Source organism: Haplochromis burtoni, unplaced genomic scaffold (genome assembly GCF_018398535.1).
Source record: "Haplochromis burtoni strain Fernald_Lab_line unplaced genomic scaffold, NCSU_Asbu1 Contig_595, whole genome shotgun sequence".
Taxonomy (NCBI): Eukaryota; Metazoa; Chordata; class Actinopteri; order Cichliformes; family Cichlidae; genus Haplochromis; species Haplochromis burtoni.
The window spans coordinates 1-25,707 of record NW_024582956.1 but is presented as its reverse complement, the minus strand read 5'-3'; the positions used below and the strand labels follow the sequence as shown (position 1 = coordinate 25,707).

Below are 25,707 nucleotides of genomic sequence, written 5' to 3'. Positions count from 1 at the left end.
GCACCAAGGACTGCTGAAAATGTCAGTATGTCCCAACAGTCATCGCTGTACAAAGTTAAACCAAGTCAAACATACAAAAAGTTTACTCAAGCAAATGCAATACTACAATAAGTAAACATGATGCTGGGTGTTACAGTCACTTACAAATGCCAGAATTATTCTTTCTTAACAAAAAAAGAACAGAAGAAAAATGCTCCAGAGTCAAATGGGTCATTGGTGGTTGGTGAGAATCAAAAGGTTCAAGTCATAAATTCACAAGAAATTTTCTTTTTCAGAATTAATTTTAAAGACAGAAAATTTCAAGAGAAAATTTCAAATTTATGAGATTTTAAATTTACGAAGGGAAAAAAAAAGTATGTTGTCTAGAAATGTTCTTCACTAAAAGACTGGATCAAGGACACTGGTGCAACTGATAAAACTGGGAATACCAATCGAAATTTAGTAAGAGGTCTTTGAGCGAAACTAATGGAACATGCATTCTTCCTAACTGCTAGCAGAAGGTGAGGCACCTGATCCACAAACAGGTCATTCTACTGGGGTGATCTATTGGTGGCCATCTTACATGCTGTTGGCTATCACTGTGGGATTATACTACTTCCCCTTCCTGCTACAGCGCACAGTAGTATTTTGTGTAGCCTGCTTAATTAAAAAATGTTAGATTATTTTTTCCATGGTGTAATATTGACATTACCCAAAGACGACTCTCTGCTGAACTGGAATACTGGCTCCACACCCTGAAGAAGCATTGCTAGCCAGGCCCCTGCTGTCAGTGAATTACAAGGCAGCTTAGCCACTGTTAACTCTCCCCCAGTAAATTGTCCCAAGCATCTTCCACCAACCCATTCAAACCTCAAATACATTTTCCCCACTCTGTGACACACCGGCTAAGGATCAAGCTCTGGTTATTGGACAATCTGTTTTGAGAAACATAATGTTAGATGGTAAATGGACCAATTCTTATAGAGCGGTTTTCTACTCTCCTCTGTACAACATACCACATTCACTCAATCACAAAAGTACTTCCTTCTGAGCTTTTCACTGCTTACTAAGTACCATTCATACACATTCATACTCCATTGGATGCATTGGAGAACAGCTTGGCGTTAATATCTTGCACAAGGATATCTGACATGCAGATTAGGGGGAGCCATGATCGAACCACTGACCAGTAAACAACCTGCTCTACTTTCTGAGCTACAGCCACCCCATCCAGAGACACCAGCAGCCAGTCAATTGTCTCCCAAGGGCCAAAGCTGGCAACATCAAGGAAATCTGAAACTATGGGGTAAGGATAAAATGTAAATTTGGTCAAATAAAATTCATGTTGGCAGTAATGACACCTGATTACTGTAATCAGAGGTCACTAAGACTAAAATTGAATAAGGGTGAAACCAAATCAATGTTGCACTGTAGTTTTTTCTGTGACATGACATATTAAGCCATATTTTCTCCTTAAAGTACTGACTGTCTGAGGATGATGTTGATATCATAGATAATTTGGAAACTTTTGGGGAAAAACCTGGTCTGTTAGGAAAGACGAGCCTCATCCCACTTTGGACGGGGCAGCTCTGGCCAAATTTATTTACATTTATCTGAAGAACTCAAGCCAGGTTTAAGTTGCTTTACTTTTTCAGCAGAGTCCCTCCCTGATAGCAGCCTTCAGTATCAGCTTTTCTTTTTTACAGCTGCCATGGCAGAATTTAGCCACAGTTGGTTTTCAACCAATAAATGATTATATATTATATAATCCAGATGTTAGGGAAAATATTCTAAAACACTTCTTCAGTAAAGACTCAGAGAAGAGAAACACACAGAGTTCTTGCTAGCAAGGGCAGCTCCCTACTGAGAGACTCGCACTAAGAAACTGCCCCGGTCTTTATTTATACTTCAGTGTGTGTGTGTGTGTGTGTGTGTGTGTGTGTCCTGCTGATCAAAGGGTCATATAACATGAAAGCACAAAAGGTACATCCTTGGTCATAAAGAGGGTAGTCTCCCCCACCCTAGATGGCACGGTGAGGAAGTCCAGCAGTTAAAGCACTTAGACTAAAACAGACATAGCTACGTTAATCCTACCATAAAACAATAAGAGAAGGTATGACCTCTCTCGTGCTCCCAGGATGTGGGTGTGCATTCTAGTGTGGAATACACACCAAGCCTTTGCAGCCTGTTAAAGATCACACACAATTAATTATATGCCTCTAAGTATACATGGTTGAATATTTCCTAATACAAATAACTACATGCAGTATTCTACCATATGCAAACTTATATCACTAAAAGATTATACTGACTACTAAATACAATTTTCCATTGACACGAGATTAGATGGTGCTGCCACTCTAGGTGGAAAGAGAATTACACTTTATTAATTCTTTTTGTGGAGGCAGACAACAAATAATGCATTTTAAGGTAAAAGCGAGGGTCCATATAACATGCCTGCCATAGGTAGTATTATTAGAAGGCATAGCTGTCAGAGCTCTGTGTGCGGGCAGACGGACAGGAGGATCCAAATGCAGGACTTGGACACTGAATTGAAACTCAAAAACCTCAGCTTTATTGCTGGTAACAAAACAAAACATGAACTGACACTGAATCACTGGAAACTGAAACACACAGGCAAGTCTGACGGCACGACGCGACACTGAACAAAAGCGAACACAGGGCTAATATACACAGGGGAGTAATCAGGGAATGGAAAACAGGAGGGAGACACAGCTGGGAGAGATTAGGGCTAACGAGACAGGGGGAGCGAAGCTGGAAACACTGACATCAAACATGAACATGAACCTTCAAAGTAAAACAGCAAACAAGACACACTAAACAAAGACACGGACTAGACGGAGAGAGACAGACTAGACACTGAACTAAACCTGCAATAAACATGAGAACACAAAACTAAGAACTAATCCCTGAACAAGAATAACTGAAACATAGATTAATAATAATAATAATAATAATAATAATAATAATAATAATAATAATAATAATAATAATAATAATCAACAAAAGCACCACAAGAGAATAAGAAAAGAATCTATAATGCAAAATCACACCAAAACATGAGAACTTAAAATACTGGGTCAAAACTGACCTAGAACCGTGACAATAGCAGACATTTTTATTACTATACTATGGATGATACAGAGCTTTATCCAATTTCCTTCCTAAAAACGTCAGAACTAAAGTTATTGTACTCTGTCCTAAAAATCCTAGAAACAGCTACCAGCTAGCTACTGCGGATGGCACTACCTTGGCCTCCATTAATACTTATCTTCAAGAAATCTTCAGTTGATCTAAAATGCAAGAGAACTGACAGGCACTATATTGGCTTCTCTTCACTGACTTCCTGTTATATCCAGAATTGAATTTAAAATTATTTTCCTTCTTGAATAACTAGGGCCAATCTTATCTTAAAGACCTGATACAACCATATCACCCCAATAGAGCACATCTCTCTCAGACTGCAGGCTTACTTCTGGTTCCTACGATATTTAAAAGTAGAATGGGAGGCAGAGTCTTCAGCTTTCAGGGCCCTCTTCTTTATGAGGCTTCCCATGATGCACTGATCATTTCCTCTTCTCTCAGCTTTTTTCACTTACTGTGTTTACACACCATTCTGCATTTAACCTCTTTCATAGTAGAAAGAGAATGGAAATGAATTGAAAAAGATGCTTTTAAAGATGTTTATGGAAAAATCAGCATACTGCTCACATGACTCATCACCCTAGTAGCCCTGATGAGTTTACAGTCTCACACCTGCATTACATCTGCATCTGAACTAATAATTCTGAATCCTTGAAGGACCTCACACCAAACTTCATATAAAATCTGATGTCATGCTGCTGTAGTGATCTAAATGCATAAATGCAGGTAGGCACAACATGGCTTGGAATGTTTTAGTATACAAATTAATTACTGAAGTACTTCAGTGCAAATATGTTTTAAAAGCTTGTAACTGTGCTCTTGGACTTTGTTCAGACATAGCTGACATGTTAGCCAATGTTGAATGTCTTGAGCTCCACGTAACTATGAAATGCTACACCTTTTATTGGTGTATTTTCTTGATAAAACCTTAATATGATGTTTTTCTTTCTGTTGCAGGACACATTATACTTTTTGTAAGGCTTTTATCCATAATTCCAGCAAACAGTTTGTGTGTGCTGGATGAAGTAATCTTTCATTTAATAAAATGTTAATAACATAACCATGCTGTTTTAGAAAAAGCAAAATAAATTGTAAAGCACATTATTAGTTTTGGTTTGCCAAATTATGATTATTGACCTGCTGTTCCTAACCACAGGAGTTGGTCCACAAAAATGGCAGATAAAGTCCAGTGTGCCAATTCAAATTTGTGCACAAAAACAGTTTGCTAATTGCCAAGAAAACATTTTTAAACAAAATTCTAAAATATTTGTGTTTTCTTGTTTTTATGACAGGTGTTCTAATAAATTTATAAGAATCAAACATGCAATGCTAACCATATTGATCTTGTCATGTGCACACACACAAGGAATCCCAGGACACCATAAACCTGTATAAGATTATCTGCTGCATTATGTTGGTGTTTAGATGCAAGCAGGTAAGTACCACCTCCAACTACATTTTGCTTTTAACTATATTCTGACACCATTGTCATGATGTATATGCAAATGTACATTATATAGGCCTGTTTGAGCTCTTCTTGAAAACTGCAGCTATTTACAAATGATATTGTTTTTAAATGTGTAAAACAGGGTTTTCAGCTGATAACACACTAACATGTTAAAAGAAATATACATTAATTTACACTTCAGTTTAGAAAAGTTTAGAAAAACTGTAGATGAAAAAATAATCAAAATTTAATTATATAGTCCTTTCCATCATCATGCTTCAGTTGAATGTTAAAATTATAGTTAATATATAGATATATTTACTCTGTGCTTCAGAGGTTATGGAAGTCAGGCTTCCTTTTTCTTACTGTAGGTCTTTCAAAGGTTATAAGTAAAAAAAAACTCATATACAACACAAGCTCTGCGATGTAAAACAACATGAGGGAAAGAGCAATGCCTCATGTGTGCCTGTTTTGTCAACTTTGATCAGCCCTAAATGTTCATGTATGTTTATTTTTTATTTTATATTATAAAATTGTCTCTGGTTGTTTTAGTATTATTAATATTACCAGTATTATCATGATGATTACCTTTTCAAAGTAACTTTACCATAAGGGGCCAATACCTGCAACTCAACAAGGGCTCTTTAATTTTCTTTAAATTGTGTGTTTTTTTTATTTTTCCTTTTTGAATTTCTCTAACATTTTTCTCACAATGTTGTTTTTTGAATGTCATCTTTTACAGTGATGAATTCATAACTTGTAGGGATGTCATGATAGCCTTGATATTTAAAAGTGACATAATGATAAAATGATGAAATTATGATAGCATTGTAAGTAAATGTGTAACTGGTTAATGACATTTTCTTAATATAGAAGCAAATCACAACAACAGTTGTCCCAAGCTCCTTATGTAAAGCTTTTCTATACTGATGGTTGCAGACTTTTTCACCATCTCAGTGAACTTGTACTGAGATGTACTTGTCAGTTAATGCGTTTGCCAAAAGGACAGTGTGCCACTTTTACCACTCAAATCACAAATTTAAAATCTTTAAAATCTTTATTTTCATGCACTTGTGAATTACTCAGTGGAAATGTGATGGAAATATTACTTATTACTTAAAAATATAATATTTATTGTTTCTTTTCAGCTGTCAAGAGATGAATGCATCATCTGGCAATGTGACTGTAGTCTTACAGTATCGAGACTCATTTGCTAAAGCTGTGACCAAGAATTTGATTGTCGTGTTCCTTGGCATCTCCATCGGCTACATCAATGCCAACCTCATCCACACGTTCTGCAAACACCAGGTCTTGTAGTCTTTCTTTCATGACCACTTATGTAATCAGGCATGAAGCTTTAAACAGGAAACAGGAAAGTCCCAGTGAAATCCGATCTCTTTAACAGGATGACCTGTACAAAGTTGAAATCATACAAAATCAAAACTAATCTGGAGACACAACCAGGGTGTCAAAGCATCAGTGCTAAATGACATCTCACGCATAATGATGAGATGCAACCAGTATCTGTGGAAACGGTGTCTACATGTCTCTTAAGAAATTGCACCATTTGACGATATCCATCCTTTTCTACTGCTTGTGGTTGAAGGGGCACTATTCAAAGCAAAGATGCCTTGCCTTTCAAAATTGAAAATTTTAAACGTGTTGCCTAAACAGAATTGTTTTCAAACATTGTTTTCCTATACCTCTCCAGATTTTCTACAAGAATCCCAGATATGTCCTCTTTATTCACCTGGTGATCAATGACATGGTCCAAGTGATGCTGACTGCCATCCTGTTCATCATCAGCTACACCATCTACAAACTCAATGTCTCCGTCTGCTGCATCTTTATGTTGCTCGCTCTCTTCACCACTGAAAATTCCCCTCTGAACCTGGCTTGCATGGCAGTGGAATGCTACATAGCCATCTGTTTCCCCTTGCGTCATGTTCAGATTTGCACTGTCCAAAGAACTTTAATCTTGATTAGTTTAATTTGGATGATCACAACATTGTCTGTCCTTCCTGATCTATTCATCACCTTGGCCACAGAACCCCTGGATTTTTTTCATTCTCGTGTGTTTTGTCTCAGAAACACTGTCTTTCCACATCCCCTTATCATCCAGAAGAGGGATATTACATATGGAGTGTTTCTAGTTATAGTTTGGGTTACTATCATTTACACGTACCTAAAGATCCTATTCACTGCCAAAACAGCAAGCAAAGATGCCAAGAAAGCCAAAAACACAATCCTCCTGCACGGGTTTCAGCTGCTGCTGTGCATGGCAACATATGCAGCTCCGCACTTAACAAATGCTCTGCAGAAATGGTTTCCTACGAATTACACTGATTCCCTCTTCGTGATCTATGTTACAGTTCAAATACTGCCACGATCCATCAGCCCCATTATCTACGGCATTCGTGACAAGACTTTTAGGAAGTTCTTGAAAGGGAATCTGTTGTGTAAAATCACTGTACATAAATCAGACAATCAAAATAGGTAAAAGTGAATGTCCTGGCCCCTATACCTCTGTTCAGTTCATTCAGTCATGTAAGTTGAAATGCCATGAACATCTAATAAAAATCTTGATAGCTTGATTAGTCTTATATATTAATTGGTATTGTTATATATTTATGGTTTTTATATTGTTAATTTGTGTATGTTGCGGGGCGTGGTCGGCCGCAGCAGGGAAGGTGGACGCACCTGCGCAACATCGCAATCACACCTCACCAGGTTAAAATCTGAGCTCTGCCTGCTGTTGTTGTAGAAGTGTTCAGCTGCACAGCTGGAAAGCTGCAGCTGTGTATGTAACATGACAGCAACCGATAAATAAAAGAATAAAGATGCTGGAAAGCATGTTCATGTCGTCGTGGACATTTACAGTGCATAGTACTGTATGTGCAGATGATAATTATAATCATTCAGTTATCTTGTTTAAGGAACTTTTAACTGGATTTAAAAGCTTGTGTAATTGTAAACAATTTTATGTTTGTTTTTGTAAATACCTTTTTCTTTTTTCACTTAATTTGAATCCATGCTTCAAATTTCCATGTTCTTTTGATAAGCAGCATAATTTTATTTATATTTAGCAATAATTAAAATCCTTTATCAGAGAGCTTTTGTAAAGTCTGTCAAAATTTAAATTTTTGCATGAGGTACAGTTAAATAATCCTTTAGGGTGCAAACAGTGAAAAATGTATTTGCAACACTTGGAACATTTTGTGATGAGCAACAACTGCTGTGGATCATTTAGGACATATATGTATGTTTAAAGCTGAAGCCACTAAACATGTCTAATGTCAAGAAAAAAGTTTGTGTAATTATCAGAATTTATGCACTGGTTAGCTATCTGATGTCAAGTTAATTATAAGCAAAAGAAATCTGGCTTAAATAGTCTAAACTAGAAATGTAAGTGAACTCTATGCTGACAACCTTTCCAAAAGCTGCCTTTGGTTACATGCATGAGGAGAAAGAATTAGTTTTGGCTGTAGAGAAGTCCTTCCTTTAAATAAATAGTTACTGATGCAAGCACTGATTTCCCTCATTTAAATCAAATACACAAAGTTGTAGTGCTTGTAAGATTACAATTTCAAACACAATGAACATAACTGTATACAGCTTTTAAAAATGTTACAGGTTAAAATATGTCTTGCAGTTAAATTAGAGAAGTTCATTTTGTGTAACAGAATTTACATTTCTACAATAAAAGTGATAAAATTCTGATAACATATCTCACAATATTTTATAGTTCTTTGTGTGAATGATGTAAATGACTCCCCTGCTTGTTAAACCTTTTCGTCATTTGTCTTTTATTTCACCTTTCAGCTTTTCTGCAGTAATCCCAGGTTTTTACTTTACATGATGGTCAATGACATGTTTCGTGTGACCGTGTGAATGTTTGTCATCAGCTACACAATCACAACAATCCCGACCTATTGTATTCTCCTCCTGCTTGCTCTCCTCATGCTGGCTTTGAAGAGAGTAAGAATTTATCTAATGTGTAATTTAGAATTAGATTAATTAGAATAAATTAGAATTAATTTAGAATTATTTTTAAAAATTCTCAGATCTCATTGGGCTTTGGATAAACTGTGCACACAGGTATCACAGATCAACCCCCACCAGCCACCGTCCATGTGTACTCACTCTGTATAAAAAGGCTGCTGCAATACCACAATCACATTAGGATCAAAATCCATTCAAGGTCAGTACTGTCATGCTTCACTTCACACTTCTTCTATTGGAAATGAAAAAAAGAACCACCACAGAACTGTTCACAATGTAACACTGTTTTTAAAGCATATTTGCTGTACTTTGCACCGTTGACTGTTTTTTGCCCCTTAAACAGGTTCTTTGGATGCTGATATGAATTTGACACAAGTTGACAGCAATGCAACAATAACTTTGAATTACTGGAAGACATTTGTCAAAGCTGTTGGCAAGAATGTGACCGTTGTTGTGTTGGGCATCACCATAAACTACATTAATGCCACAATGATCCACACATTCAACAAGTATCATGTGTGTAAAGTAGGCCTGCTACTCTACATTACCTGTCAAAGAGTTATCATATTTTGTTATCTTTATTATTTTTTATTTTAAGTTGATTTGTTTTTTCTTTTTTTCAGCTCATGTTCCTTTGGTTCGAAGGCTGAGCTTGTCTGCTGTACTTTAAAAAGAATATCATTTAGAAATGCTTGCTTTTGATGTAGACCTTATTACTTTCAATGTTAGCTTATTTTCAGGTATTATTTGGGTGTTTGTAAACCCCTGATTTAGACTGAAACAAACAAACAAAATCTTCTCTGTGCGTATTTTGTTTTATTTTAGTAATTGCAGCACAATCTTAAATCTAATTATAACATGTACATGTTTTTACAGTAACGCTGTCTGGAAAAATGTCTTTTTAAATCAACTGTTGTTTTAACCTCTGCCTTTCTTTAACCTTACTCTAAAGATATATTCAAAACTAATAATTAATTATGTCATTTAAATCAGATCTTCAGGTTGAACCCTCGCTACATCCTGTTCATCCACTTGGTGTTTAACGATATCATCCAACTGTCAACCAGCATTTCCCTCTTCATCTTCTCGTATGCATTCCACACCATCCACGTCTCCCTCTGTTTGTTACTCATCTTGCCGGCGATCTTTACCACACAAAACACTCCTCTTAATATAGCTTTTATGGCAGCAGAGTGTTGTGTTTCTGTCTGCATCCCTCTTCGATACAGCTACATATGTACAGTCAAAAGAACATACATTGTAATTGGAATAATCTGGGCAATAAGTTCACTTTCCATTTTGCCAGATCTGTTCATTCTCTTGGCCGTTGAGTCTTCACAGTTCTTACAGTCGAGAGTGGTCTGCAACAGAGATACTGTGTTTCGTAGCAGCTATAGTGTAAAGAAGAGGGATGCATCCCACACACTGTTTCTAGTGCTAGTTTCGGTCACACTGTTGTACACTTACTGCCAAATTTTGTTTGTGGCTAGATGTGCTGATTCAGATACTAAAAAGGCAAGAAACACCATCCTGATTCATGGGTTTCAGGTGCTGTTGTGTACAACGGTTTATGTGCAACCTCCGTTAATCAAACTCCTGGTATACTTTTTTCCTGAAGGGCTAAGTGACATAAACTTTGCCACTTTTATTATTAACCAAGTTCTCCCTCGCTTAGGAAGTCCTATAATCTATGGATTACGTGACAAGACTTTCAGAAAGTTCTTGAAAAGGCATTTGTGTGCAGTGAACAACCTTCCAAAGATAATACGGTCGTCATAAAACAGCAATACATATCCAACTCATATACTGATTTTAGATGGGAACATATTTTCAGCATGTCATTTTGTATAACCTCTGCTGTTTTCATAGCTGAAATATTTAGTGTAAATATAATGTTGTTTAACACAATCAAGGAGGAAGTTGAAAGATTATAAACTCTGCACAAAAGCTTCTATGCAATATTATAATTCATTTAAAAGTTTTTAATCAGATAACAGGTCTGTGCATGATGTGTTGCATATATTTGGGTGTTCTTTCTTCACTGCTGGGTCAGGCCTTGGGTAGCACTAGAGACATGGCACTCATTTCTCAATTGACAATTTTTAGAGAATTTTATTTAAAATGCGGTTTTCCCTCTCTTTACCTCCACACCTGAACTGAGGCTTATTGATGGTACTTCTTTTGGCTCTTCAGATTTTTTGATTCTTAAATAAATTTATTACCAAAAAAGTTGTGTAAAAAGAAATACTAATGTAATCACAATTGGGATTATTTACAGGGAGTGCAGAATTATTAGGCAAGTTGTATTTTTGAGGAATAATTTTATTATTGAACAACAACCATGTTCTCAATGAACCCAAAAAACTCATTAATATCAAAGCTGAATGTTTTGGAAGTAGTTTTTAGTTTGTTTTTAGTTTTAGCTATTTTAGGGGGATATCTGTGTGTGCAGGTGACTATTACTGTGCATAATTATTAGGCAACTTAACAAAAAACAAATATATACCCATTTCAATTATTTATTTTTACCAGTGAAACCAATATAACATCTCCACATTCACAAATATACATTTCTGACATTCAAAAACAAAACAAAAACAAATCAGCGACCAATATAGCCACCTTTCTTTGCAAGGACACTCAAAAGCCTGCCATCCATGGATTCTGTCAGTGTTTTGATCTGTTCACCATCAACATTGCGTGCAGCAGCAACCACAGCCTCCCAGACACTGTTCAGAGAGGTGTACTGTTTTCCCTCCTTGTAAATCTCACATTTGATGATGGACCACAGGTTCTCAATGGGGTTCAGATCAGGTGAACAAGGTGGCCATGTCATTAGTTTTTCTTCTTTTATACCCTTTCTTGCCAGCCACGCTGTGGAGTACTTGGACGCGTGTGATGGAGCATTGTCCTGCATGAAAATCATGTTTTTCTTGAAGGATGCAGACTTCTTCCTGTACCACTGCTTGAAGAAGGTGTCTTCCAGAAACTGGCAGTAGGACTGGGAGTTGAGCTTGACTCCATCCTCAACCCGAAAAGGCCCCACAAGCTCATCTTTGATGATACCAGCCCAAACCAGTACTCCACCTCCACCTTGCTGGCGTCTGAGTCGGACTGGAGCTCTCTGCCCTTTACCAATCCAGCCACGGGCCCATCCATCTGGCCCATCAAGACTCACTCTCATTTCATCAGTCCATAAAACCTTAGAAAAACCAGTCTTGAGATATTTCTTGGCCCAGTCTTGACGTTTCAGCTTGTGTGTCTTGTTCAGTGGTGGTCGTCTTTCAGCCTTTCTTACCTTGGCCATGTCTCTGAGTATTGCACACCTTGTGCTTTTGGGCACTCCAGTGATGTTGCAGCTCTGAAATATGGCCAAACTGGTGGCAAGTGGCATCTTGGCAGCTGCACGCTTGACTTTTCTCAGTTCATGGGCAGTTATTTGCGCCTTGGTTTTTCCACACGCTTCTTGCGACCCTGTTGACTATTTTGAATGAAACGCTTGATTGTTCGATGATCACGCTTCAGAAGCTTTGCAATTTTGAGACTGCTGCATCCCTCTGCAAGATATCTCACTATTTTTGACTTTTCTGAGCCTGTCAAGTCCTTCTTTTGACCCATTTTGCCAAAGGAAAGGACGTTGCCTAATAATTATGCACACCTGATATAGGGTGTTGATGTCATTAGACCACACCCCTTCTCATTACAGAGATGCACATCACCTAATATGCTTAATTGGTAGTAGGCTTTCGAGCCTATACAGCTTGGAGTAAGACAACATGCATGAAGAGGATGATGTGGACAAAATACTCATTTGCCTAATAATTCTGCACTCCCTGTATATGTCTTACGATATATGACAACAAACATGGAACAAGAAAAAAAGGAGGTGAAAAAAGAAAGCAAAGCAGCTTCAGCTCCTGGGCAGGACCCGGCTCCAACCAGGGCTGGGCTGGGACAAAAAATCGGCCCGGGCATTTTGACCGGAGACCGGCCCACCAGGTATTATAGGAAAAGCCATAAAGCCTTTGAATGAAAGCAAACACTGTTGTAACAGGGATGTACACTGTCTTATTGGTATATATGTATGATTTCTATACATTTCTAAAAAGTAAACCTGTTTCTCCATCACTTGCAAACGTAACATTTTACGCTAGGTGAGAAATCATCAACATATTACGTTTTCGGCCACCCAACACGTTCCTAAATCACGACATCGGAAAAATGAGGAAATATGAGAACCGTTTGGACTCAATCCACACATGTTTGCTCTTTTTCTTAAAATCACTTGGGAAAACACTATTTAACGTCATTAAAGTGCTGGTTAATGTTAGGAATAAGGTTAGGGTTACGGATAAGGTTGGGTTTAGGGCTGGATCGTCTATTACCGCGGGACCGTCATTACACTGGATTTCATCCATAACCCGGTGTTGTGCCAAAAAGCGATTGTCTGCCCAAAACTAATTTCCAATGTTTCTGTGGACTTTTTATGTGTAATATCTTTATGTATGTTCGTAAATAGACTTCGGTGAACAGGGTTTAAAAAGGGGTTATAAAGAGAATTAAAAAATTATCCATTTTTCAAGTATCTTTACAACTCTGTGTTACTGTAATACATTATAACCAATCCAGTCCTTTATCCCCACTATTGTAATATTTGCTGCCATTTCTGCTGTCCTCTTGGCCAACTTACTCTTACAAAAGAGAGATATTTTTTTTAACTGCATAAATAAAGGTTATATAAAAGTCACTGCCAAAAGCTTCTACCTTGTAACCCAACAAGTTACTTATAGCAGTTTAAATACGAGCAATCAGCTTTTGGCAGACAATCAGTTTTTGGTACAACACCGGCACATACCATAAGAACCCGACCGGTCACCTTTTGCGTTTCTCTGGACGTGACAAAACGTCGGGACATTACGCCTCGGGAGTGAGAACGGGCTGGTTCAGCTCTGAGTAAGGACATCTTCTGGTTTCATCTTCATGTTTCCCTCTCACCAGGATATCCAAACCGATATCATGACCAGCAGCTTTATAGCTGTGGCTCCAGCAAATATCAGCTGATAATAGAAATTAATATTAAATAAATTCTGACAACAGCTGTTCAAACTTAAACGTGCTGTTGTTGTTAAGCGTAACATCCGCTGGTTTCCTCTTTGTGGGCGATAAACAAACAAGAGAGAAAAGCTGATCATGGATCAGTTTCATGACTAGAGTAGCAACAGGAGAGAGAGGGGAGGGAATGAGAGAAGAAGAGGAAGTTGACAGCATAAAGACAGAATAACTCCAGCTTTGTGTCTTTTTTCCATTCTAGCTGAAATACGGGACAAATCGCGTTCCTTTGCGGCTCAATATGAAGCGCGTAATATTTTCTCTGAATACGGAACAATTCCATTTTTTATGGGACGTTTGGCAACTCTACTAACTAACCTTATGAATAAAATAAAGTTCACCATTAGTAACATCATAGCACCCGCCCAGCTGTATAGAAACTCCGTCATGCTAGCTAGTACGCAGTACGAGTTATTGTAACTGACTGTAAAAAGTCAGCACAGCGAAAATAAGCTCCACCTGAACTTGGTTTATATCTGACCCAGATAGACTGCAGGTCATAACTTCTTACATTTCGGGCAGTATGTTCAAAGCTTGTCCACTCTGCGCTGTGATATTTTACACCACTACATCTGACACTTCCTTACATCACTGAGCTTAGCGATGTAAGGCACTAATGTAGCTGCTAGGAAACTTGTTCTTGAGCTAATCTGAAGACTACACGAAGTTTGGAAGTCTGTAGCGATTGACTGCAGAACGTTGGTGACCTCTGTACTACGGCCAACACTTCATGACTTATTTGCTGTTGTTTCACATGACTTCCAGTTTTAACACTACTAATAGTCGATTATGAAGTATTTCATAGCGAGAAAATTTCATGACTGGATTAAATGACTGACTGGGTTAAATGCGTTAAAGATTTTAATCACACTAATCATAATGGCGTGTTAACACATTCTTGAAGGGGCCCCTTAAGTCCAGTGAAAGGAACCTTTCATGCTTCAGCATACCAAGAAGGTTGGACAATTTCCTGCTCCCAGCTTTGTGGGAACAGTTTGAAGATTTAAAAGTTTGAAGGTGGAACAGTTTGAAGACTCTAAAGAGCTTGAAAACAAAAGCTGGACATCTTTAAGTTGCTTGAAGACGGTTCAACTCTCATCCGAGAAGCTTCTTCATAGACATAGATGGCTTATAAGTCCTCTGTGAACAACCGTCTTTGAACAGAGGCGGTGGTTTACGACACAAACTGTCTGCCATCTATAATCCAGTTTTGAGATCCCTTCCCAGACGCCGTTACGCCCACTCACATCCTGGGCCTTTTGACCTCAGGAAATCACATGATAGGGTGGGGCCTTTTCTTTCTAAGTTCTTTAGACTACCATTACCTGGATGACTGAGAACCTTCACAGACAACAGTTTGAATACATCTTTTTGTTCCAACATGACTGCAGACCAGTGTACAAAGCAAGCTCCATGAGGACATATAAGAGGAAGTTTGGCGCCGACCTGACCGAGTCTTGACCTCAACCTAAAGAACACCTTTGGGATGAATTAGAGCAGTCACCGCTCCAATTCTTCTCATCCAACATCTGTGTCTGACCTCACAAATGCACTTCTGGAAGAAAGATCTAAAATTCCCATAAACACTCCTAAACCTGTGGAAAGCCTTCCCAGTAGTGTTGAGGATGTTTTGCTGCAAAGGGTGGGCTGACATCATGTTAAACTCTGTGGATTAGGAATGGGATGTCACTCAAGCTCATATGCGTGTGACAAGTGCAGACAAGGGAATACATTTGGCAACATAGTGTAAGTCAAAGGAGGCATTTGGTACTTTGGTGTGTGGTTATGTCTGTTGGTGTTAAGGTTAGGCTAATTTGCTCGTAATTTTTCTTTTGTTTCTTTTTCTTTTGCCCCATTTTGAGAATTTTCCATTGATGCTTTATAATACATTCTATTTAAGTATTTGTTCTATATAAATAATTCAGATCTTTTGTAATGTATTTTAAAGAGTTCAGTGACTGAGTGAGTGCTAATGAGGGCTATAAGGGCTCTGAAACTGAAGCCAAATTGACACCTTCCCATATCACACATTTCTCCCACCAGGATAAAAAGTGCAAAGAGGAAATGTTTTTAACTGTCAATAAATGAAAATGTCTTTTTGTCTTCTTGTTTTTTTTTTCATGTTAGATATATTTTTTAGTGATATAACAGGGGTTGGTATTAGTTTACAGAACAGAAATGTTTTTTAAAAAAAGATGCCAAAGTTTAACCAATGAGGAGAAACAGTATCAGTGACATCATTTCTAACCTTTAACAGGAGTCATGCATCAAACTCCTTAATATAAAGACAAATTATTTCCACATCAGTTTCCTAACTGGTCAAAGTGGAGACTGAAGTGGTCTGTCTAAGGTAGGAAAGTTTTTTGTCTTTGTCGCTGCTATCAGTTCATTATAGTGCAGTATTTAGGATTCTTTAATGCATAAAGCTTGAGCAAAGCAGCTTATTTGTAACTAGTATTTTTTAGCTTATTAATTAAGCATACAGTGGGTAAGGACTGAACATGTCACTAATTTTCTAAGTAAACATATTTCTAAAGGTGCTATTGACATGAATTTCCCACCAGATGTCAGTCACAACCCACCCAATCCACACAAGCAAAGGAATCAAACCATAGATGTCCATAAATTATGTGTAATAATTAAAAATGACACAGGGAAAAATAATTGAAAACGCTTACTGAAATGTATTTCATCCTTCATACAAAAGCCTTTGTTGGTGACGACGGCTTCAAGACGCCTCCTGTAATGGAGAAACTAGTCGCATGCATTGCTCACGTCTGATTTTGGCCCAGTTTTTCCACACAGTCTTCAAATCCTGAAGGTTGTGTGACCCCTTCTATGTACTCTGAGCTTGAGTTCTTTCCAGAGTTTCAGTTGGAGACTGGCTGGGCCACTCTACAACTTTTATTTTCTTTCTCTGAAACAGTTGAGCGTTTCCTAGCTGTGTATTTAGGATCATTGTTTTGCTTCAAGTAAAATGAATGTTGTGCTTTACATCACTGCATCCAACCCTTCGCATTGCACTTGAAGGTGTAAGGTTTGGGTACAGTTGCTCAGTCATGGAAATCCACTGCATGAAGCTCTCTACACACTGTTTTTGAGCTAATCTGAATGCCACATGAGGTCTGTAGCAGCCGACTGTGCAGAAGGTTAGTGACCTTTGCTCACTCAGCATTGCTCACTAAGCACCTCAGCACCCCCGGATGCCTCTCTGTAATTTTACATGACTTTTTGGCTGAGTTGCTGTTATTCCCAGTCACTTCCACTTTGTTATAACACCACTAACAGTTGATTGTGGAATATTTAGTACTGAGGAAATTTCACCAATGGGTTTGTTGCACAGGTGGCATCTTATCATGGTACCAAGCTGGAATTTACTGAGCTCCTGAAAGCAACCCATTGATTTACAAATGTTGGTAGAAGCAGACGGCATGCCTAGATGCTTGATTTTATACACCTGTGGCCATGGAACATCTGAATTCAATTATTTGGATGGATGAATGTGTGTGACTTACTTTTACTCTTTTGTAAGATCCCGAAAAAGCATCTCTATGAATTCCTCATCTTATGCCCTCAATGCGTCGAGCAGTCTGAAATATCGCGATTCGCCAAGTGTAGCCGTGGCCAAAAATGTCATCGTTCTGGCTCTCGGCTTTACCATCAACTATATTAACGGTACACTGATACACACCTTCAGAAAACACCAGGTCAGTATTTATTGTTATTGTTGTTTTTATTTAATTATCATTATTGGAAAAATATACCTAAATATTGCTAACACAAAAAAATATATGTATTAAAGTAATAAAAGTGAGATGAGGTGTTTCATGTCTTTCAGATATTTTATTTGAATCCTCGTTACATCCTGTTCATCCACCTGGTGGTGAATGACATGATCCAGCTCACTTCTTCAATTAGTCTATTTGTTTTCACTTATATCTTTTATCAAATTAATGTTGCATTCTGTTGCTTCCTTATCACTTTGGCTATCTTTACCACCTTCAATACTCCAATAAATTTAGCTCTCATGGCACTAGAGTGCTACATTGCTATTTGTTTACCACTGCAACACGCTGAGTACTGCACCACCAAAAGAACATACGTGGCTATAGGTTGGATCTGGGCCATGAGTGCAGTCTCAGCTATGTCCGACATCGTTATTATTCTGGCAACAGAGCCAGTGGAGTTATTTTATTCCACAATACAATGTGAGAGAGATAACTTATTCCGGCATCCAATCATTGTAAAAAAGAAAGAGGTTTCATATTTAATTTTCCTAATTGGTGTTTTGCTCACCTTCATGTACACATACTTCAGGATATTTTTTGCTGCTAACAAAGCTAAATCAGCCAAGCGAGAGTCGAAGAAGGCGAGAAACACAATCCTGCTCCACGGCTTTCAGCTTCTGTTGTCTATGCTAACCTATATAGCAACTGCATTAATGCAGGCTCTGGTGCGCTGGTTCCCTAAACAGCCTCTAATAGTTGTTTTTATTTCCTATATCATAATCTACATTGTCCCCAGGTTTGTTAGCCCTATTGTGTATGGGTTACGAGACAAGACATTTAAACAGTATTTAAAAAAGTATCTGTTGTGTACCATGAAAATGGGTAACGAGACCGATTTTAGATTGTAATATTCTTGATCTAGCAGAGGGCAGCTAGAAAGGTGTATTGGTAAAAAACATTAATTAATCATCAGGTTAACTAGATTTCATCCTCTGGACATGCATTGGGTGCACATTGTGTTCCAGAAAAAAACCCAAATATTAGTTGATATGTTGGATTTTTTAAATGCTCAGACATAGGTATCACCATCAGTCTTGAAAATCACACATTACCCTTCCTCTTGTTAGTCGAGTTGTATAGAATCTGAATTAAGTAAAAAAAAAAACAATTTTAAAAAAGCAACAAAAAAAAAGAAAGAAAAAAAACGTTACTGTTACTAGTGATAATGTACTGTTTTAACTGTTTGGCAAATATTTGTCCACTTTAAAAAAAAGAGCATCCTCCTTCAGTTCTAAGGTTTTATGTATCAAAACATGATATGTAAGTAACAGGCGATACTAAAACTAATGCTGATGTCAGCAGTGGTAATATGGAAATCCCCCAAAATCTCATCTGCATTGTTTTTGTTCTTCTTGTGTTGATGTCAGCATTATCTATATTGCAGTTCATAATGTAGTATAGTTTAGTGTCATTATGAATCATATAATGGTGTATTAAAAAATGTTTTAAAAAGCTCAAAGAAAGAAAGTTCCTTTGTCTCACAATGCCTAATATACTGCTTTAAAGTTTGGAGATGATCCAGTGGAAACTAGTGTTTTCCTAATTGTGTGACTGTGTGATGTTTGATCTCTGACCTTGAAGCAGATACTAAAAGGTGTATTTTATATCTTTACCCATTTGATTGGAGCATAACTGGCTTAAATCTTTGGTTTCTATAAGCTTTAAATACTTAAGATACACACATGCAGTGTGTGATTTTGCGAAACATTATGCAGTCATTGAGAAGTTGTAGGGCGTTGTATTGGAAAAATAAAATGTGTGATGAACACCTCTCTTCATTTCCTTTCATATGATGTAGCACTTGATTACATACTCCCTCCCTTTTGGGGAAAGAGTAATCTGGCCTTTAGCAGGTCTTTAAAATAAGCAAATGCAATCTGACATGAAAACAGCTTGACATATTGTTGTTAGTTGTTGTTTTTTATTATGCCAATATGCAGAAGCAGTGTGTAAAAAATAAATAAATACATGCTTACTGATGTATTATTGTAGGTTCTTTACTTTACAGCATAAAATGCCTTGATGCAATTTTGGTTGTCTTTTGCAACTATATAAATAACATTTTATTGAATTGACAAAATGCTGCTAAATATATTTGTTTATATAAAAACAGACAAAGCAACGACACCTCAAGCTGCTTTTTATTACAAGATTGTAACCCTACAATAAAACAGAGAAAAATCACCAACAAATAGATGGCAGCCTGTTAGCAACCACCTGGTGACACTGGGAAGGAAGAACTCCCTTTAAACAAAACCTCCAGCAGATTCAGGGAGGGGCAGCCATCTACTACGACCAGTAGATGGCTGATGTCAGATTGCATTTGCTTATTTTAAAGACCTGCTAAAGGCCAGATTACTCTTTCCCCAAAAGGGACGGAGTATGTAATCAAGTGCTACATCATATGAAAGGAAATGAAGAGAGGTGGCAGGAGGAGCAGGAGACAGGACCAAAAACACACTGGAAAAGAGACAAAAATTAACAAAGAATGATTAAATACACAGTGGTATAAAAACAAACCATGAATTGCAGCTGGCTCCTAGTCTTTGCATCCTGCCCCTCCCCCCACATCACTCAAACAGGTGCTGCGCGGTGACCTGCCCCTCCTTTTTAATTACCCTATAGTGATTACGGTTCTCAGTACATCACTATAGAAATAGGACCTGCAGGAGCAGGTGTGTTAGCCAGAGATTTGTGGTTGGGGCTATTGTCTGCCTCTCAATTTTATCTGCACTTTATAGGCCTTTTCCACTTGTACCTGCTTATTTTAGCTTGGCTTGACTACGTTTTTAGTGCTTTCCATTAGGTGATAGTTCCTGGTACCAGGTAATTACTCCGTCAGGGTTCCAAGCAAAATGTGATGTCAACCGACTGTATGCCACCAATCGGCTAGTGGTGGCACTCAATGAGTCATAACGGTGTCTCCTTCACAAAAATCCAAACCGCTATTTTTAAAACCATTGGTGCAGCCATTAAGGGAAATGTCTGCACAGAAAACAACATGCCATACACCGAGCAGCAGGTATACCATCACCTCGACATCCTCCTTTGTTGTGGCATTTGTATTGCGTACAAATGATGTCACAGACTTTCAGCCACATTGCTATAACAACACCACACGTATTAAGTGGTACACGATTGTAATAGATGAGTTGAGTCACTTTGAGTGAAGCCAAATACGTACTAGTGGAAGAGAGCTAAAGACACAGTTTGGAGGGGGGAGGTTTGGATGAGACCCAAGCTGACATATAGACACAGATGAACAGGCGCACGCAGACACAAACATGCATTCCCACTCCCATATACACAAACAAATACTCGACACTCACCCGATGTGGAGACAGACACAAATAGACACTGTACACACATTCACACTCCCCAAACATACTCTATGCCCCCGGCCCTGGTACCCCAGCCCCCAGAGGGGCAAATCATACCCAGACCCGGGAGATGTAACCTTTCTCTCTGGAGTGGAGGAAAGCAGACCGCCTCCTTATCTGCAGTAGCAGGGAGACCCCGCATCCCAGACCCCAATCGGACGGCCAGCACCTCCTCCCAGCCCCGACGGTTAACAGAACAGGGGTGAGTGAAGGCCCAAACCTCCCTCCGCCCGCTCATACGTAGTTTTGCTGCGTGCTGTTCTAAAGTGCATTTAAAACACAGGAGGGCATGGTGCTTCCTGCCAGAGAGCAGCACGGCTCCTCCCGAAAAGCCTCAGTGTCTATATGCATTTAAAATTGAGGGTAGGGCACCAGCGCCAGAGGTGGGTTTGAATACACAGACCATCCTCTGGACGCTGTATAACGTGCCCACCCCCAAGTCCCTATATGTATGTGTTATGAGAGTGTGAGTCTAGGTTGCGGAATAAAATTTAGGCACAGGCAGCCAGAAGGGGACAGAGGGGGAGTGCCTCCCCTGCACCCTGGTCACACACAACTGCACCCCAAGCAGGTGTCTCACCTGCTTGAGGTGCAGTTGTGTGTGTGGGTGTGGTGGAGCGGGAAGAAGGAGGCAGCTGAGGATGGGGAGGGAAGAAAGGGAGGGGCAAGTGGCCCCTCCCTGGAGCCAGCTCCCCCGCTGACCCCAGGAGGTACCCCAACACTCTGGAACCCACCAGGGCAATGTGGCCTAGGCCCATCCAGACCGGGGCCCACAGCAGCAGCACCACCCCGCCCCACAGAGTCCGGGGCAGCCCACCCGACCCCACCGCAGAGAAATATATATCGCCCAACGTTCATTACTGGACTGACAATTGTCGGTTGGAAAATTTTTACATATCGTCCAACCCTAGTGTTAACCACAGGGTGCCTAGGTTATGTAACAATGTAGTTTGTTGTTGTTTTGGTTTAAGTGAAAATGTTTTATGTGTGTGTGTTCATGTGTTGTATATGAGTGTAGACTTGTATATAGTTAATCATGTCTGGATCATTTAATGTCGAATTCTGAATATTGATCTGTAAGTAATGAAATTTGAAATAAGGGGGTAGGAACAGGAAAAATGTAATCCTACTCCTTTTCGAGCACACACATTGTATAGACATAGATATATACACGAAACTTCTTTATAAATTTTGTTTTTTCTTTTTTCCCTTGTTATTTCAGTTATATTTGCATTTTCTAAAGAAAATCTATCTATGTTTTGTCATACTGATGTAAAAGACAAAAAATTAATGGGTATTAAGGCCCTTAATGAGCAGGCCTTTTGAATGGAGTCCTTTAAGGAGTCCTGCTTGCTCATAGGGGGTCATATGATTGTTGGGTTTTTTTTCTCTGTATCTATGAAGCGCCTTGAGGCGACTTATGTTGTGATTTGGCGCTATATAAATAAAATTGAATTGAATTGAATTTAATGCACACACATGGCCTAGGGCCCGGATACACATATAATACAAAGAGATGTTTCAGGTTAGCAGGAGAGCTGGGGTTAGTGGATGTTGTAGCCTAAATGCTGACAATATCCTCTGACTTTTCAAACTTTAAACAAAGACACTAGACCATGTGTTGGTGTCATGTCAACCTAAGGAGATGGACCATAAGACAAAGCATGATATTGACACATTTGTGATTCTTGTCTCTTCTTCGTGAGCTAGCAAAAGTGCCTAATACACACGTGCATGCACTAATGGGTACGAGCACTCCTACTACTCACAAACATTCAGGCACTGTCTCCCTCTCTCTCACACATAGACACACCTGACGCCATTTGCATATAACCACTATTATAAATTATCAATCACTGGCAAGTGCTACAAGACAGAAGTCAACCATAACCAGGTGAGCACCTATTCTTTGGTGGGTGGGTTTTTTTATAAAAACAATTTATATATTCTTTGAGATTTGTATTGTATTGAATCATTTAGTGTAGTATATTTTATTTTATGTGATCAGCTATATAATAACTCTGATTGTAACACAACCAGGCGCAATTATCAACTATGATTTAAGTTACTACTTTGAATGAGAATGCTACTATTATCCAGCTCGTTGTGACTAAGTTAATGTTATAGGTCAAACTTGGAGTTTTTTCTTTAATGAAAATGTCTTATTGCAGTTCACACTTAACTAAAGCAGAGTTTAGTGCAGAAAAGCATAGTTTGTTGTAAACTGGAGCAGAAAGGTTTTTGAACTTTATAAAATTGATGAGAATAAATAATTTATGGTGGATTACATTGCAGAAAATGCATTTTCTGAAATGTAAATTATTGGCTTAAGCAAAATGAATTACTTTTGATGCTTGGATATGGTGTTTTATGGTTGGTGTAATAGTGTTGCAGAATATTTAGGATTTCTAAGATTATTATTGATCAGATAAGGAATGCTCATAGATATCAAAACTTTGCCGTGTTTTTAAAGTTAACACCTTCTGTGTTACAACCTGCCATAACAATCAATGATGTCTACAGGTTTTTTGGCCAACTCATGAACCTTTCAAATGCTGCCATGAATTTGACAACAGTTACGTATCGGGACCCGTTAAACATAGCTATTGTCAAGAATGTGATAACTGTGGTCCTCTGTATCGCCATCATCTATGTCAACGGCACCTTGCTGCACACATTCAAAAAACATGAGGTCTGTATCCTGCTCATAAATTTTGCATCTATTTATTACATCCATTTAGAACTAGATACTAGACGACAGAATGTGATATATTCTGCACGGTGAACATTCCATCGCGCAAAGAGACGTTGGAGTGACGTCTTTTAAGTGATATTTTTGGACGTCCAAGTTTGGTCACTGAAGCAGTTGTTTTTTATCCACCGTTCAGTGTTTAGTGGAATAATTCACCTTTCATGTTCTAAATCCTGTCCTTCTCTTCAGGTTTTCAACACAAATCCTCGTTACATCCTGTACATTCATCTGGTAATCAATGATATCCTCCTGCTCATCATGTTCACCCTCCTTCAAGTTCTCGGTTATGCCATTTTTACTCTTCATGTGCCCTTCTGTATTATTTTGCTAGTGATTGCCATCATTCCCAGCCTTAACACTCCAATGACCCTCACTGTAATGGCAGTAGAGTGTTATGTTGCTATATGCTTCCCTCTCCAGCACTCACAGATCTGTACAGTCAAAAATGTAACCGTTGTGATCACAGTGATATGGGTGCTAAGTTCACTTACAATTCTCCCAGATTTATTCAGCATCTTGGCCACAGAATCCAGAGATTTCTTTCATTCAAGAGTCTTCTGCCTTTTGAAAACAACTTTCAGACCTCCTGAGCTAGAAAAGAAGAGAGATATATCCAACATTGTATTTCTGGTTATTGTTTGGCTCATCCTTATCTACACATATTTCAGAATCCTTTTCGCTGCACAGGCAGCTGCTGCAAACGCCAGGAAAGCAAGAAACACTGTACTGCTGCACGGCTTCCAGCTGCTGCTGTGCATGCTCACCTACGTGCATGATTTGCTGCTGAATGGTTTGATAGCCTTGTTTCCAAGTGGAGCACTGACTATTCGCTACACAGTCTCAATACTAATACATGTTCTGCCTCGAATCATCAGTCCAGTTGTTTATGGGATACGAGATAAGATGTTCAGAAAGTACCTGAAAAAATACTTGTTTCATACAAAAAATGCTAATGCTTTTGTACACAGGTAACCCAGCCAAGACAGACATTGTTGACGTTACACATTTATCAATTTCTCTTAATTTTATTACCATTTTCTTTTAGATACAGACTAAGTAGAAGTAATGGGAGTAGTGAAATTCACTTTATGTTTCTCATATCATCCTGACTTACAATTTTTTTGATCTTTCTAAACTCTCATTCACAGTGAAACAGTGTTCTGTTAGTCTCTGCATTTTGAAGCTGTAGGCAGAAATACTGTAACTTCCTGTTTGTATCACAAAGGAGAAAACTGCAGTAACCTAACCTACAGCAAATAAAAACATATTTTCATGAGTTTTCAGAATTTGGTGTTATTGGATTCATTTTAGGTGCTCAGTGTTTAGTGTAATATGTTCCAAAGTAACATGCTACTTCATTGACAGTCCATTTTTCCATAAAGCATTACTGTGCTAAATTGAAAAATGGTATAACAGTTTTGTTGTTACTTATGTAAGACAGGTTCTCAAATTATGTGCATGATGGGAAAATAATCAAATGCGCCTTTTTCCTGCAAACATTTTGCTACCATTGGCTCACTAATGGATTTTATGTGGTGGTTTATGTGGAGGGAAATTTTGAAATTGCAGAGCAGGATACTTTATATAGTACTGTTAATTAGTAATTATTGCTTTTGGCTTCCTGTAAGCTACATTAGTGCTTGCACTTGCAGTGATGAAGTGAATGCAGAACACCACTGAACTGATCTGAATGTACTGGCTCATTTTCAGTGATCTGATCCAGCTTTTCAGTTTTGTTGTTTGTGTTATTTGGTATCATACTTGAATTTTTCGTGACATGGGGTATTCGTAAGTTGGGGTTCCACTGTATTTAAGAATATTTTATGTGTTTTTATTTATGTGTGCTCAAATGGAATAATATGGTAATAATAATACATTTGTCTTAAATTATGGATGCTGTGTCGGTCGCGAACGAAGTGGCTCTTAGAGCCACTCTTTGAAGTGAACGACACGAGCCGGCTCCTTATCGCCAGCCGTGGGTTTTTTTTTCCTTTCTCTCACCCTCTCTCTCTCTCTCACTCTTTTTTCCGCTTCACTCAGCACGCGAGCCTTGTGCTGGGAAAAGGGGGGAGGGGCGGAATTTAC

The 25,707-nt window shown here is 38.5% G+C and overlaps 4 protein-coding genes across 4 annotated transcripts; all 4 read left to right on the top strand.

The window, feature by feature from the left end:
• Window positions 1-5,746: 5,746 nt before the first annotated feature.
• Window positions 5,747-7,091, top strand: LOC102289385 (odorant receptor 131-2-like). The gene is made up of 2 exons (XM_005948473.2): window positions 5,747-5,899; window positions 6,303-7,091. Exons 1-2 carry the CDS (start codon window positions 5,750-5,752, stop codon window positions 7,089-7,091), a joined length of 939 nt encoding a protein of 312 aa, XP_005948535.1. The 5' UTR covers window positions 5,747-5,749.
• A 1,862-nt stretch (window positions 7,092-8,953) lies between these two features.
• LOC102289078 (odorant receptor 131-2-like) lies at window positions 8,954-10,372 on the top strand. Its single transcript, XM_005948472.1, has 2 exons — window positions 8,954-9,109; window positions 9,587-10,372. Exons 1-2 carry the CDS (start codon window positions 8,954-8,956, stop codon window positions 10,370-10,372), a joined length of 942 nt encoding a protein of 313 aa, XP_005948534.1.
• Window positions 10,373-17,164: 6,792 nt separating this feature from the next.
• On the top strand, window positions 17,165-18,338 carry LOC102310017 (odorant receptor 131-2-like). The gene is made up of 2 exons (XM_005948453.2): window positions 17,165-17,409; window positions 17,541-18,338. Exons 1-2 carry the CDS (start codon window positions 17,203-17,205, stop codon window positions 18,336-18,338), a joined length of 1,005 nt encoding a protein of 334 aa, XP_005948515.1. The 5' UTR covers window positions 17,165-17,202.
• Window positions 18,339-23,430: 5,092 nt separating this feature from the next.
• LOC121812440 (odorant receptor 131-2-like) lies at window positions 23,431-24,817 on the top strand. Its single transcript, XM_042214632.1, has 2 exons — window positions 23,431-23,562; window positions 23,812-24,817. The coding sequence occupies exons 1-2, from the start codon at window positions 23,431-23,433 to the stop codon at window positions 24,592-24,594; spliced, it is 915 nt and encodes a 304-aa protein (XP_042070566.1). The 3' UTR covers window positions 24,595-24,817.
• Window positions 24,818-25,707: the final 890 nt, after the last annotated feature.